Source organism: Ptiloglossa arizonensis, chromosome 4 (assembly GCF_051014685.1).
Source record: "Ptiloglossa arizonensis isolate GNS036 chromosome 4, iyPtiAriz1_principal, whole genome shotgun sequence".
Classification (NCBI taxonomy): Eukaryota; Metazoa; Arthropoda; class Insecta; order Hymenoptera; family Colletidae; genus Ptiloglossa; species Ptiloglossa arizonensis.
The window spans coordinates 8,495,828-8,508,556 of NC_135051.1; the positions used below are offsets into that span (position 1 = coordinate 8,495,828).

At 42.0% G+C, this 12,729-nt stretch overlaps 4 protein-coding genes and 1 long non-coding RNA gene across 6 annotated transcripts in view; 3 read left to right on the top strand and 2 right to left on the bottom strand.

Annotated features, from left to right (window-relative positions):
• The first annotated feature begins 164 nt into the window (after positions 1–164).
• Positions 165–10,712, top strand: St2 (Sulfotransferase 2). Its single transcript, XM_076310119.1, has 27 exons — positions 165–824; positions 889–1,190; positions 1,259–1,353; positions 1,435–1,708; positions 1,755–1,902; positions 1,990–2,040; positions 2,295–2,493; positions 2,693–2,839; positions 3,062–3,183; positions 3,245–3,392; positions 7,183–7,220; positions 7,283–7,288; positions 7,402–7,520; positions 7,608–7,628; positions 7,688–7,723; positions 8,113–8,298; positions 8,344–8,384; positions 8,459–8,502; positions 8,560–8,747; positions 8,849–8,932; positions 9,041–9,091; positions 9,134–9,337; positions 9,437–9,533; positions 9,608–9,764; positions 9,831–9,951; positions 10,018–10,112; positions 10,201–10,712. Exons 1-27 carry the CDS (start codon positions 475–477, stop codon positions 10,510–10,512), a joined length of 3,636 nt encoding a protein of 1,211 aa, XP_076166234.1. The 5' UTR covers positions 165–474; the 3' UTR covers positions 10,513–10,712.
• LOC143145861 (phosphocholine transferase AnkX) lies at positions 1,558–3,125 on the bottom strand. The gene is made up of 5 exons (XM_076309638.1): positions 2,714–3,125; positions 2,582–2,657; positions 2,278–2,520; positions 2,093–2,220; positions 1,558–2,021 (listed from the first exon to the last, which is right to left on the bottom strand). Exons 1-5 carry the CDS (start codon positions 2,745–2,747, stop codon positions 1,768–1,770), a joined length of 735 nt encoding a protein of 244 aa, XP_076165753.1. The 5' UTR covers positions 2,748–3,125; the 3' UTR covers positions 1,558–1,767.
• On the top strand, positions 2,266–7,322 carry LOC143145859 (protein Skeletor, isoforms B/C-like). Its single transcript, XM_076309637.1, has 13 exons — positions 2,266–3,527; positions 3,935–4,154; positions 4,226–4,334; positions 4,399–4,637; positions 4,725–4,893; positions 4,974–5,085; positions 5,157–5,293; positions 5,372–5,507; positions 5,569–5,758; positions 5,828–5,928; positions 6,224–6,478; positions 6,556–6,663; positions 6,731–7,322. Exons 1-13 carry the CDS (start codon positions 3,452–3,454, stop codon positions 6,922–6,924), a joined length of 2,046 nt encoding a protein of 681 aa, XP_076165752.1. The 5' UTR covers positions 2,266–3,451; the 3' UTR covers positions 6,925–7,322.
• Positions 7,578–8,870, bottom strand: LOC143145860 (uncharacterized). Its single transcript, XR_012991784.1, has 4 exons — positions 8,720–8,870; positions 8,444–8,635; positions 7,870–8,041; positions 7,578–7,766 (listed from the first exon to the last, which is right to left on the bottom strand). It is a non-coding gene; the product is annotated as an uncharacterized LOC143145860 (long non-coding RNA).
• A 535-nt stretch (positions 10,713–11,247) lies between the features above and the next one.
• LOC143145458 (DDB1- and CUL4-associated factor 10 homolog) overlaps positions 11,248–12,729 on the top strand; it is a 3,039-nt gene continuing 1,557 nt past the window's right edge. Inside the window, exons 1-4 of one of the 2 annotated variants that reach the window (XM_076308852.1) lie at positions 11,248–12,015; positions 12,100–12,213; positions 12,280–12,649; positions 12,724–12,729. The exon at positions 12,724–12,729 is cut by the window's right edge and continues 210 nt beyond it. In XM_076308852.1, the coding sequence (XP_076164967.1) occupies positions 11,819–12,015; positions 12,100–12,213; positions 12,280–12,649; positions 12,724–12,729 (687 nt within the window). In that variant the 5' untranslated portion in view covers positions 11,248–11,818. The remainder of the gene's footprint in view (positions 12,016–12,099; positions 12,214–12,279; positions 12,650–12,723) is intronic. The other variant, XM_076308853.1, reaches the window with a different exon arrangement.

Sequence of the window (12,729 nt, forward strand, 5' to 3'; positions counted from 1 at the left end):
CGATCGATTTCACTTCAAATATTCGATTTTTTATCCCTCGTTCGTTGCCCTCGGTTGCAAAATCGAAACCGTGCAAGAACGATCAATTGTTCGCAAAATGGGGTCTTTTCTCACCGTCAAGATTTCATGTTCGCGCAGTTTTTTCAGCGTTCAATTATCGGTAGTTCACGTTGGAGGACAAGAAACAGTTCGTAAAGGAAAAAGTCGCGAAAGATCGGCAGCAACCTTGTTCCAGTGGAGTGTGTCAACACCGAAATAAAGAAACCTCTCGAATTACTAGTTGCTCTATATAAGAATATCCACGGATTTCGAGACAGTCGGTTTTCCCTCGAAAAGGCGGACGTGTCTCGTTCGAGCGATTTTCGCGGTGTTAACGACAGTTTACTTGACTCGAATGTCAGGGTGTTCGTTCGTCTTTGAACGATCGGTTGTCGCGTCTCTGATCAACGATCGTTACGAATAGAAATCGAAAGAATGGCCCCTTGGTTCGTAAACGACGACTTGGATCGTATTCTGAAAGAAAAATTCATCACGGAATTTCGCAAAGGTTACGTCACCGTGGAGGGTGTCTGCTTGCCGGAGAGATTCGAGAAGTTTGCACGCGCGATCGAGGATTTCGAAGTGAGGGACGACGACATCTGGGTTTGCAGTTTTCCTAAAACCGGTACGCCATTCTTCGTTTCAAATAGCTGCAAATGTAACACGAATGATACAACTATGCGATCAGGTACAACGTGGACCCAAGAAATGATCTGGTGCATCGGGAACGACCTTGATTTCGAGGGTGCGAAGCTTCTCTTAGCGGAAAGATTTCCATTCTTGGAGTAAGTCGACACGGTGGTTCATTCCCGTGCTTTTCTCATAATTACCGTACACGTTTTCGGCCAGGCATTCGGTGCTTTTCGATTACACCACGATCATGCCTCGACATCCGGAGGTAAAACTGCACCAGCTGGTCTCGGACAGCGTAAACTACGCGAGCAGTCGACCAAGTCCACGATTCATCAAGACTCACTTGCCTTATCGTTTGCTTCCGCGTCAAATTCGAACCGGCGAGAGAAAACCGCGAATCGTCTACGTTGCCAGGAACCCGAAAGATACCTGCGTCTCGTACTATCATCATTGCAGATTGATGGAAGGCTATCGGGGCGACTTTAACACATTTTGTCGCCTCTTCCTGGGTGAAAAACGTACTTGCGATAAATACACGAAACATCCAACTGGATGTCGTTTAACGCTCTCGTTTCTTCTCCCCCAGTGTGTTTCACTCCGTTCTGGGAGCACGTTCTTCACTTCTGGAACAGGAGGGCCGAACGAAACGTTTTGTTCTTCAAGTACGAAGACATGAAGTCCGTAAGTACGGAAAGAATCGTAACCGTTGCGTAGAAAGTGTATAAAAAAAAAAAAGAAAAGAAAACTTTTCGCAAAATCTAGAATCTGTCCACGGTGATCCAGAAGTCGGCGGCCTTCTTGAACAAAACCGTGTCCAACGAGCGGGTAAACGCACTGTTGGAACATCTCAGTTTCGCCAACATGAAGTCCAATCCGGCGGTGAACTACGAGGACGCCGTGGAGATGAACAGGAAGCTGAAATTAATCAACGTCGACGGCGATTTTATTAGAAGCGGTAAAGTGAATCAATGGCGGGCAGAGATGCCCGAGAACGTGATCGAGCGATTTGACGAGCTCACGAGGGAGAAATTTACCAGCCAGGGTCTTTTCTTCTGAATCGACAAAAATTGTACAAATAAAAGTTCTACGATCGAATTATGTCCTTGATTTTGGTTCGAGGCATCGTAAAACATTCGGGACGCAAGTTCTGCACAGTTCGCCGATCGAAGCTCCCGTCGAAGGCGTCGCGACGCCCGTGTCGCTTCCAGCTTCGATCAAAGCGATCGCCATGTCCCTCTTTCTCGAGAGAATGGCTATCTGAAGAGCGGTGAGATTCGTGTTATCGCGCGCGTCGATTTCCGCTCCGTGGTGCAACAGAAGCGACAGGATGTCCGGATTCGAAAGGTATACTGGAAACACGAGTTCTGGGTAAGCGCGAGAATTCTCTCTGTCTCGTCTCCCCCCCTCCCCCCTATCTTACCGGATGTCGCGAGCGGCGTTCGTCCTTGAAAGTCTCGTCGATTTACGAAAGCGCCAGAGTCCAACAGAAACTTCACGTTTTGCAATCGTTCTCCAACGATCGCGTATCGAAGACAAGTCCAGCCTCTGCTGCGGATTGATCTTTCTTAAAAATTAAAAATCGTTCGTTCGAATTCTTTTACTCACGCGTCCGTTTGTCGAAGATCCGCGGCTCCCTTTCTCAACAGCGTCTGCAATATCTCCGTGTTCCTCGAGAAGAAAGAGGCGTACATGAGAGCGGTTCTTCCGCAGGGCTGCGCGATACCATCGTCCAGAGTCTTTGTACTTTTGTCCAATAAGAGTGACAAAATTTGCGGGTCCCCGCGATCGATGGCGGCCGTAACGGGGGTTTTCAAATCCACCGTGAGATAATTCAAATCCATCGACTGGCTAGAATCGTAACGACGAATGTTAGAAAGAATGAAACGCTTCTACGTGAATGCTCACTCACTTCTTCGCGAGGAAGTCTCTGATCTTTTTGAAGCTGGCGAATCTGAGGAGCCACAGGAATTGTTCCTCGATCGAATCTAGCAACAACAATTTACCGATAATGCGTAATTAGGAACACGCGTACCGGTCTCACCGTTTCGTTGACAATCGAGTATCATCCTCGACATCGATGTCAAGAAAATACGAACGCTTCGAGTGCCAGAGATTGTGCACAGTGGTCTGCGCCGGTTCTGAATCGATCAAACATTGCGTACCTTCCGTGTGGGCGTAACACGCGACTCGTAATGATTTATAAAAGAGTCATCGAAGCGGATCGTAATCGTTATTGAAAAATATCGCGTCGCGATTTCGAAATTGATTTCTTCTCCTCGGTGATCGAACGGAAATGCGATACACGGAAACAAACGAGGCATCCCGTGAACGGTTAGTCACTTCTCTATTTTCCATCCTAGTCGCTCGTCGACTTCTCTATTTTCTTTAGCCAGCATTCCGTGCCAGCGACCACCGGAAGGACGAAAGTCCAGTGACACCGTGCGTGGACATTGAATCGGATCGAGCCACCTCCTTCGGAACACGCACACTTTCTCTTCGAGGCGGTAACACGTGCCAAGGTGGCCGGAGAGCGGTGTACTAACCGTTCCGACGGCCAAAGTCTACTTTCTAGAGGCACGCAGAGAGGTGCTCGGGACAAGTCGGAACCGCCGTCCATTGCAGCGTCGTTTGTGTCTTTACCAGCCTTCCCGAGGCTTTATCCTGGTCTCTCGTCAACGGAACTTTCGGCTCGCGTGTGTCTCGCGAGCAACGAGAACGACGTACGATCGTTTGGAAGCGATTTCTGAGCCGTTCTCGACAACACGAGGAAGATGAAGCGATGGCAGATGTTACGAGGAGGTGGATAACGCGTGTCCTCGTGACAGTTCTGGCATGCGTGGTGCTCCCCGATCGCGGTACGTTTCTCGAGACATTCCGAACGAAAGCACAATTAATCGCATTGATTAAAGTCGGCGTTAAAGTCTCCGCGCGGCGGGAGCCATCGTGGCTGATTTCCAGCAATTTCCAAACCGTCGTGTGATACGCATAGTTCGCGGCTAAATATTCGACGAATCGCGATGATTTATTTGGTTGCTCGTTTGCACGGAATTGTAAAATAACCGCGCCGTAAAGAATGCATTCGGAATGCAGAAACGGTGATCTGGTTCTCGCGTTCGCAGATTTCTCTTCTCTTGTTCCCTTCCCTTCCTCCCCCCATTCGTCCCCTCCTCCTGTGATACCGTGATACCGAACAAAGAACTGTTTGCGTTTCCAACAAAACGGTAACGAGTATTTACCAACAAACAAGTTTCGACTACTTCAGGTACCGCTGAAGAGGACGGAGAGGAGTACAGGGGCAAGTACCTGGGAAAGCTGAACGCGTACCACCATCAAGTTTCCGGTGACGTCTACGTGGTTGACGAGTACACGTTGCTGCTGACGTCTTTCAGTTACGATGGCAACGGAGCGGATACCTTCTTCTGGGCTGGCGCGTCGAATCGACCGGGTCCTCAAGGTTTCATCGTGCCGGACGAGTGGGGCAAGTCAGTGTTTTTTGGTACAATTGCGCGAAAAAAGCCTCGTTTCGTAAACACTCGTGTACTCTCTGTTTCAGAACGAACATCCTCGATCGGTACTTCAATAAAGACTTTACCCTCACTTTACCGGACAACAAGAAAGTAACCGAGATCAAATGGTTCGCTGTTTACGATCTGGGGAGTCAGGTACTAGCGCGTTAAAAAATTGTCCAACCCGGGGAAAAATTCAACTTGAAATCGATTTGCTCAGAATACGTTCGGGGATGTGTATATTCCCGAGGAGTTCGACCCACCAGCGCCCCAGAAGATCTCCCAATTAACGAAACGATCGCACGGTGTGTCCTCCGAGTCCATAGTGATCCTGGACTCGAAGACCATCAAGATACCAGAGTTTACGTACGACGGACAGGGAACGGATACGTACTTCTGGGTGGGTCTGGGACCGCAACCTTCCAGCAAGGGAATAAAAGTCCCCGATGAGTATGGCTAGTGAGTATACAAATTGAATTTTATCCTTTCGGATAGAATCTCGTTAAAATTTACAAGAGCAACGAGTTTCGTTCTGTGCACCACTAGTTTGGATCCGATTCGAGCATACAACGGGGACGATATAATCGTTCAACTGCCAGGAGACATGACGGTTTTCAAAATCGATTGGTTGAGCGTGTTCGACGTGAAGAGTAAATCGAATTACGGTTCTGTGATCGTTCCGGACGGCCTGAACGTGCCCCCCTCGCTCGTAAAAGTAACAAATTGTTTCAATCTCTTAATATCGTTTACACTGTCAGCACCGAAAGTACTATTGAGCAATCGATCAAAGTACAGGTGATCAAGCATACGCAGATGTTGCCGAATTGTATTCAGCTCCATAAACGGTTCCAAGTTAGCTGGGAGATCTTCGGTCCTCAGATCACCGTCCAATTGGCCGGTCAAGTCGGTAAGTACAATTTTCATTTCTTTTTCAATGTCGCGACGTATGTAAATCGTACGATGTCCGACGATCTTCAGACGAAAACGAGTACATGTCCTTCGGTTTGTCCGGTTCGGAGACATCCAGCCAAATGGAAGGCGCAGACGTCGTAGTCGCGTATATGGACGGGACCAGAGGTTACGCAGGAGATTATAACATTACCGCGAAAGCACCGGTACGTAAACACAGACGAGTCTAATGTTTGTGTGGGACGCTCACACCTGGAATAATTTATCCTTTGTGTCGCGAAAAGTGTGGCAAAGTTCTAGGTCAATATAGAGGAGTCTGCAGGGACGAGTTGTTCGGTGGTCTGGACAATAATCAATTATACACGGCTGTGAGAGAAGACGGGATCAATGTCATTACCTACAGACGTACTCTCACCTCGTGTAAGTCAACGCGCCGGAACAAACCGGAGAACAAATTGCATCGAGTATTTTAAATCCGTAGCCGATCCAGGAGACAAAGAGTATCCCACGGATCGACCGGTGTACGTGGTATGGGCTTTGGGTAGATTGGACAAGAACAAAGAACCGACCTTTCACGACCTATATCCCAAGAGCGATTTAAAGGTGGAACTGGTTCGTCAAGAACCAGAGAACACGTGCATGGACTTTACGGAGACCAACCATGAACTTGTGTGAGTAAACAGTAGGCATTGTTTATAATTCGAACTGTAGATATTTAGCGAAAGACATTTCCTTGACAGAGAACCTTGGGAGAAGGCGGAAATATTCGACAGAAGCATTCGGACGTTCAAGGCCACGATCGGACCATCTGGAGGTAAAAAGGGTTATCAAGGAATCACAGGTATAGCGACAACGATAGACGACATTGACCGTTGATATAAATAATATAACGATTTACACACACACGCACCCCCCCCCCCCCCCCACATACATACATACATACATACATACATACATACATACATACATACATACATACATACATACATACATACATACATACATACATACATACATACATACATACATACATACATACATACATACATACATACATACATACATACATACATACATACATACATACATACATACATACATACATACATACATACATACATACATATATATTGTAGGACAAACATCTACGGGTTTGGCATGGTACATCGAGGGCCAGCTTGTGCCAGAATTGTATCTTCGTCGAGGACTGACTTACAACTTCCGTGTTCACGGTGGTAACAATCCTCATAGCTCTAATTTGTATCATCCGTTGATCATAACCGACGAAACACATGGTGGATACGATCGGCTCAGCGATGCGGCACAGAGTAAAGTTAGAGTACTGGCTGGTGTTGAGTTCACTAGACGAGGTCAACCGAGACCAACAGCAGGTTCGAAACACAGTCTGTCGATTCGTAATTCGTTCGAGCTAAAGATAAATAATCGTTAAAATGAGCAATATTTACAGTTGGTCCGCTTTGCTTGAGTAAACATAATGGACGAGACAGACGACTGGACGATGACTTTTCAACGTTTAAACAATTTAACAGATCGCTAGTGAATGTGTGCGAATCTGGTAAGTAATGTAAAATTTATTTGCAAATTGTTTCAAGGCGTTTAACCATTACCAATTGTTTTAACAGGGGAAGGTGGAATCTTGGAAGTTACACCAAACTCCACGTGGCCAGATATTGTTTATTACAATTCGTTTACTCACGCAAACATGGGCTGGAAAATACACGTGGTGGATGCTTACTCGAAGAACGCCGCTGTCGCGCAAAAGTTGTCGCTCTTTGTAGGAATAACGGCTGTGTTTTTTCGTTTGTTACAAATTTAGATTTAAGCTACCGAGATTAATCACTCCTCCTCGCTATGTGAATATAAACTGACTGAAAAGAAAAGAGTACGATCGCGATGATAACGTAGAGTATTTGATTCCCACGTGAGAAACGGATCGAACACAAACAGTAATTGATACACGTGGAACTAAATACGTATTCTTAACTTCATCAATCACACACTTCTAAAGGGTCTAAAGAAGACACCCTAGATGTGTATAGTCTTAATTTTTCTTCTTTCTATTAATGAGTTACAGTTGCACAATAAACTTTTCAAATATTTCGTTTTTGTAAGGTAAAAAAGATTTTTGTAAATTGGTAAATGTCTTACTGAAATAAAACATGTGTTACTTATAGTAACAGGTATCGTTATTTAAACGATTATGTATTAAGATATTACAATTAAACCGAATACTGAAAGATATTCTCAACAAATATAAATATATCATTCTTACTTATATTTTTTTCATCTTTAGAATTAATATTAATAGCCACATTACATTATCTTTATATCTCATAAAATTTTCTATACAGTGTATTATAATACAATTTTTAAATTTTATTAAAATATCTTTACTTAAAAGGGTCTTTTCAAGTAGGATACTTTACTATTATTTCCATATCAATTAGTAATGTAACAAACAGACACAAACTTACATTTTTCTTTTACGATTCTTAATAGGATTCTATAAAATGACAAAGTGTTGAATAACCTGGGCTGTATATAATTTACAAGGTTTACCTCGTTCAATTTATTCAAAGATATCACTTGTATCGGAGTATGCCCTATGATGTTTAGTACAGCTAAATGTGCTCTATAGTCCGATAATAATTTTATCACCTGGTTAAAGGAAAAATTAGTAACTTTTTATACTTTTTATAACTGTGCAATGAAAATAAATTTAACCGTTTCAAATTTTCTTCAAGGTTCAAACTTTTATTACCTAAACATATATGTAAAAGTTTGAATATACGGCTCCAAGTGCATCATAATTGCATTTCTTCACAGGAATTTGAAACAGTGTATCCATATTGCCTTTCATTGTTAATCAAGCCATTTCCTAAACTATGACATCCTTCTTTAAAAAGAGTTTATACTTTGTATAAATAAAGTACCTAAATAAAGTTGAACATTAATATTCATAACATGGTGATGACGTATATAGTGAAATGAAACATTTCCATAGCAACAGCATCACTCATTCCAAATGTATCCATGAGAAAGTGTCACAGAAACGAGATTCAAAAAAATGTCGGTTTGTACTACTTCTGTGTATACGACTTATCATTTTTGAGATTATGCATCACATATACCTTTCAAAGTGGATACCGTACAGACATCGTAACCAAGCGAAAAAACGAACTTACTGACGGCATGAATTTTAGATAACGAATAAAAGAATGAAAATGCATCGCAGTTGACAGATTAGAATTTAAGTTGTCACGTGATGTGTGTGGCGTAAGCGCGGATGAAATTTGAACAATTGTCTTTACAATGGAATATAAAAGTATATTTACCGTTGTTATGACCAGCATATTCGAAGTAAACCTAAATATAGTAAATTCAAGCGCGACGTGTGATTTGTATCGATACATGTATCGAGTATCGAGTTGGCTCATTCCTTGACTAAAAGGCATCAACTTTCTCCGGAAGTGAAATCTTGTATGAACGAGAAAGTTAATATCATCGGGATACAATTCGTACGACATCTGCAAATAACTGGTTTACATTTATATCGCGATTGGTGGCGCATTTATGAGTCGCGTATCATAAAGCAACATTGCGATTTATACCTTAAAGAGAATGCACAATTATATCGACGTTTTTGCCTTAAGCGTTAAATGGCGCGTATTCGATTGTTCGACACATTCAAAAGAAATTAAATACGAAATTTTTTCCTCTTCCTAACCCACATTTTAAAGACAAAAATTTATTTTATAATTTATCACATAATGTTATACGAAACAAAATAAATGCTTACATCACCAGCATAAACACATCGTTCGGTTGAAAGTTGCCGAGATAAAAAAAAAAGTTGGGCTGTGGTGTGTGTTGGGGGGGGGGGGGGGGACAAGGAACCACTATTAAACTCGTGAACCTTCATTTCTTCGCAGACTGTACCCGCATCAGCATTTTTTCCCGCGCTGAAAATCTTTGGATTTCAAGTGTGTAATTATTTAACGTAATCATACCGTAATTGTTCACAATGGACAAAAAACCGATCACCTTAACCACTATCGAAGGCGATGTGGGTGCAAGAATGGATAAGATATTCGGATTGAAATCTAGTTTCCTGAGGGTGGAACCGAGTCACTGTTTATTGCCGCCCCATTTTGTCTTTTATGGAACGAAGATACGGGACATGGAGATTTACGAGGACGACGTGTGGATGGTGTCGTATCCGCGAACCGGTAAATTTGAATTTATGTCTATGTTAATTTACCCGAGTTCCATTGCTTTGTGATTTTATCCATTCTCGAATATGTTTTTCTTGCTTTTTTGAATCATAGGCAGTCATTGGGCACAGGAGATGGTGTGGTGCATCGGGAACAATTTCAATTACGAAAAGGCGCGAACCTTATTGGTCGTGCGTAATCCGTTGCTCGAGTGAGTTTGAATTTAACGATTCTAAATAGGTATTAAAAAAAAATCTTTAATGATTCGAAACGTTACTGATTTAGAGCCTCGTGTTTGATGGTCGCGGGAAATTATGTAGAATGGTTTGCCAAACTGGGTGATTCGGTCGAGAACGTCGTAAAAATGCCACGTACCAGATACATCAAATCTCACCTCCCGTTGGAATTGTTGCCGCAGCAAATCCATCAAAAGAAACCAAAAGTACTCAAAACATACGAGTAACGATTACAATATGTTACGTTTGTTACACATTGTGATTGGTTTCAGATCATCTACGTTGCAAGGAATCCAAAGGACACTTGTGTCAGTTTTTATCATTTCTGCAGAATGTTCTACAATATCACGGGAAGTTTCGAGGACTTTGCCGAGTTGTTTCTCGAAGACAGTGGTACGCATCGAAAATATTTCGCATTCGTTTTAGTTTCTTTTGTTTCCACTTTTATTTTTATTTAAGCTCCAATGGGTCCATTTTGGAATCACGTGTTAGGTTTTTGGGAAATGAGAGACCAGGATAATGTACTGTTCATAACTTACGAGCAAATGAAAAAAGTAAGTTAAAGGTTTATACGAAATTATAGTGAAAGAGCGAAAAATTTCATTCGCGGAAGTGTTTTTTAAAAACAATAATTTTTGTCAGAATCAAACGGATGCAATCAAGAGAACGGCGAAATTCTTGGGAAAAAGTGTAATGGACGAGCAAATTGCCGAGCTTGGCGAACATTTGGAATTTTCAAAAATGGCAGCAAATCCTGCCGTGAATTTGGAACAGATTGTATCGCAAAAGAATGTATCGGCGGACGAAAAGTTTATAAGGAAAGGCAAGGTTGGTGATTGGAGAAACTATATGTCCGAAGAATTGTCCCGAAGGTTTGACGAATGGACGGAAAAGCATCTACGTAGCAGTGGCCTTGACTTCAACAGTGAAATAATTAGCTTAGACGAAGAATGAAACGGTCGATTCAAATGTTTATAATCGATATAAGTAAATCTTGCATGAAATCCAAATGTAAGATAATTACATTTTTTATCGTTACGATATTATCTCATTATAGGTTAATTACAAATGTATTACGCATACGTGTTTTCGTGTAAACATATCCTGCGCACATTTATTGTACGTAATTTTGTTAAAGAAATATATTAGAAGGGTGACAAGGAGTATTTACAATAGCTAACCACACACTGGCATTCTTTTCATGAGGACGGTTATTCGAAGTTTTCTGTTAGTGGTTAACGAAGGTATTATGTTCTTTTCGTATATCGAGAGGACATAATGACAGGAAAAATTATGCAAAAATCAACGGTAAAGTTTCCGAGTTAGTGAATAATGCCACGATTATAATTTTTTCGATTTTACCGAAGAAAAGATGACACGCTTTCAATGTGAAAAGAATGCTAATGTATGGTTAGCTAATGTATCCATAACGAGTGTATATTAACGACACATACGTCTTAATTACGACTATTGATGGACATGTTTCTACACAATAAGAGACCGGTTTTCTATTAACGAGTACTTAATAGACTCTTAGTCATTTAGGTTCGTCTAAGAAATTCCTATTTTTATACAACGAAGTACAAAAATAGGCAATTCGTAAATTACTGGTAGAACGGAAACATGGTTCGTTTAGTATGTTTGTAACAATTATCTACTTGTGTGTAGAATAATCTATTTGCTCGTGAGTAGTGGGTTCGAGGCTCGCGCCGAGTTCTCTCATACAACGTTCCCACACGTACGACGTTGTATGTCAAGTAAAGATGGCGTTGAGTTGTGTTGTGTCAGGTGTTTAAAGTTCCTTTAAAATCCCGTTGGAGTCTGACATTCTACACGGTCGTGACACTTTGGTCTGTTATTTACACTGCTCTCGGCCTTGTCGAAGATCATCGAGTGAGAAAAAACGCGGAGGCGTCTGTCAGGAGTCACGTGTAATATCGCTCACTAGTGGCATCTCTGCGCTTAACCTCAGCTTTTCCCAGTACTAAACGATCGTCTTTCGGAAAACCGTAAAATTGTAGGGAATTGGCGTCGATGCTGTTCTGTCCGTCAAAGAAAGAATTGTGAATTTTCATCGAACAATCCGGACGCTATATCAACGGCCATAGTTCGTATCGTATAACAAAAGGAAGGGCTAGACAAAGTTTCGTAAATTTCGAATTCCGCCCTCTTGGGCTCTGTCTTATAAAGTGGTGAAACATCGTTCGTAAACTGTTGAATATATTGGATTGAATGCTGGTGAAATTTACACCTGGGTGAAATGCCTAGAATAACAACCAGGCAACCAAAGAGCCTATGGTTAAGGCAACGCGAATTGGGCATAAATTTCCCTCTGGGACATGCCGATCACTTCCACAAGACCCTATATTCTTCTATACAGCCTGTTACTTCTTGGGATCATGCATTATCGCCTGTTACTCACGGAGGAGTCTTTAACCTGGAATATTCTCCAGACGGGTTAGTTTTTACAAGTTGCACGTTCTTCAACTCAATTTCACTGTTGCACATATTCGCGACACATGTAATTTTATTGTTTTGCAGTTCGCTCCTGATGGCAGCATGCGAGAAGAAAACCGTTTTAATGTTCGATCCTCTGAGAAGGAGCTTGATTCATACGATAGAAGATGCTCACGACGATTGTGTGAATTGTGTAAGGTGTGTACAAAGGATCTATAAATGGTACTTTATTCACGTTCTAATTTTAATTTCCTTCTGCAATAGATTCTTAGATCAACGTATGTTCGCAACTTGTTCGGACGATAGTACGGTTGCTCTTTGGGATGCTAGAAATTTGAAGCAGAGAATCAGAACGCTTTATGGACATTCAAATTGGGTTAAGAATATAGAATACAGTCCCAAGGATAGCTTGTTACTTACCAGTGGATTCGACGGTAGCATATATACTTGGGACATAAATACGTTTACCGAAAATAGTATTCTGCATACTCGTGTGTTTCATACAAATGGACTGATGCGAACAAGACTTAGTCCGGATGCCAGCAAGATGTTAATAAGTACCACCTCAGGATACCTCATTGTTATACACAATCTTAAGTTAGCAACATTATCTCAAGACCTAACAGGATTTAGAGTGCGTTTGGTTAAACGATTTTTATCTTGTGCATTTTGTGGGTGGTACGAAGTAACGGTTGATTTCTATTCCAGCCAAAC

Coding starts and splice junctions, on each gene's coding strand:
- LOC143145861 (XM_076309638.1), bottom strand. CDS start 2,747: ATGTCGAGGATGATACTCGATTGTCAACGAAACG. Junction 2,521..2,581: donor AGAGACTTCCTCGCGAAGAA/GTGAGTGAGCAT, acceptor TTACGATTCTAG/CCAGTCGATGGATTTGAATT. Junction 2,221..2,277: donor GATCTTCGACAAACGGACGC/GTGAGTAAAAGA, acceptor ATCAATCCGCAG/CAGAGGCTGGACTTGTCTTC.
- St2 (XM_076310119.1), top strand. CDS start 475: ATGGCCCCTTGGTTCGTAAACGACGACTTGGATCGTATTCTGAAAGAA. Junction 1,191..1,258: donor CCTCTTCCTGGGTGAAAAAC/GTACTTGCGATA, acceptor CTTCTCCCCCAG/TGTGTTTCACTCCGTTCTGG. Junction 1,903..1,989: donor TCGATCAAAGCGATCGCCAT/GTCCCTCTTTCT, acceptor GTGGTGCAACAG/AAGCGACAGGATGTCCGGAT.
- LOC143145859 (XM_076309637.1), top strand. CDS start 3,452: ATGGCAGATGTTACGAGGAGGTGGATAACGCGTGTCCTCGTGACAGTT. Junction 4,155..4,225: donor GTGCCGGACGAGTGGGGCAA/GTCAGTGTTTTT, acceptor TCTCTGTTTCAG/AACGAACATCCTCGATCGGT. Junction 5,508..5,568: donor CAGACGTACTCTCACCTCGT/GTAAGTCAACGC, acceptor TTAAATCCGTAG/CCGATCCAGGAGACAAAGAG.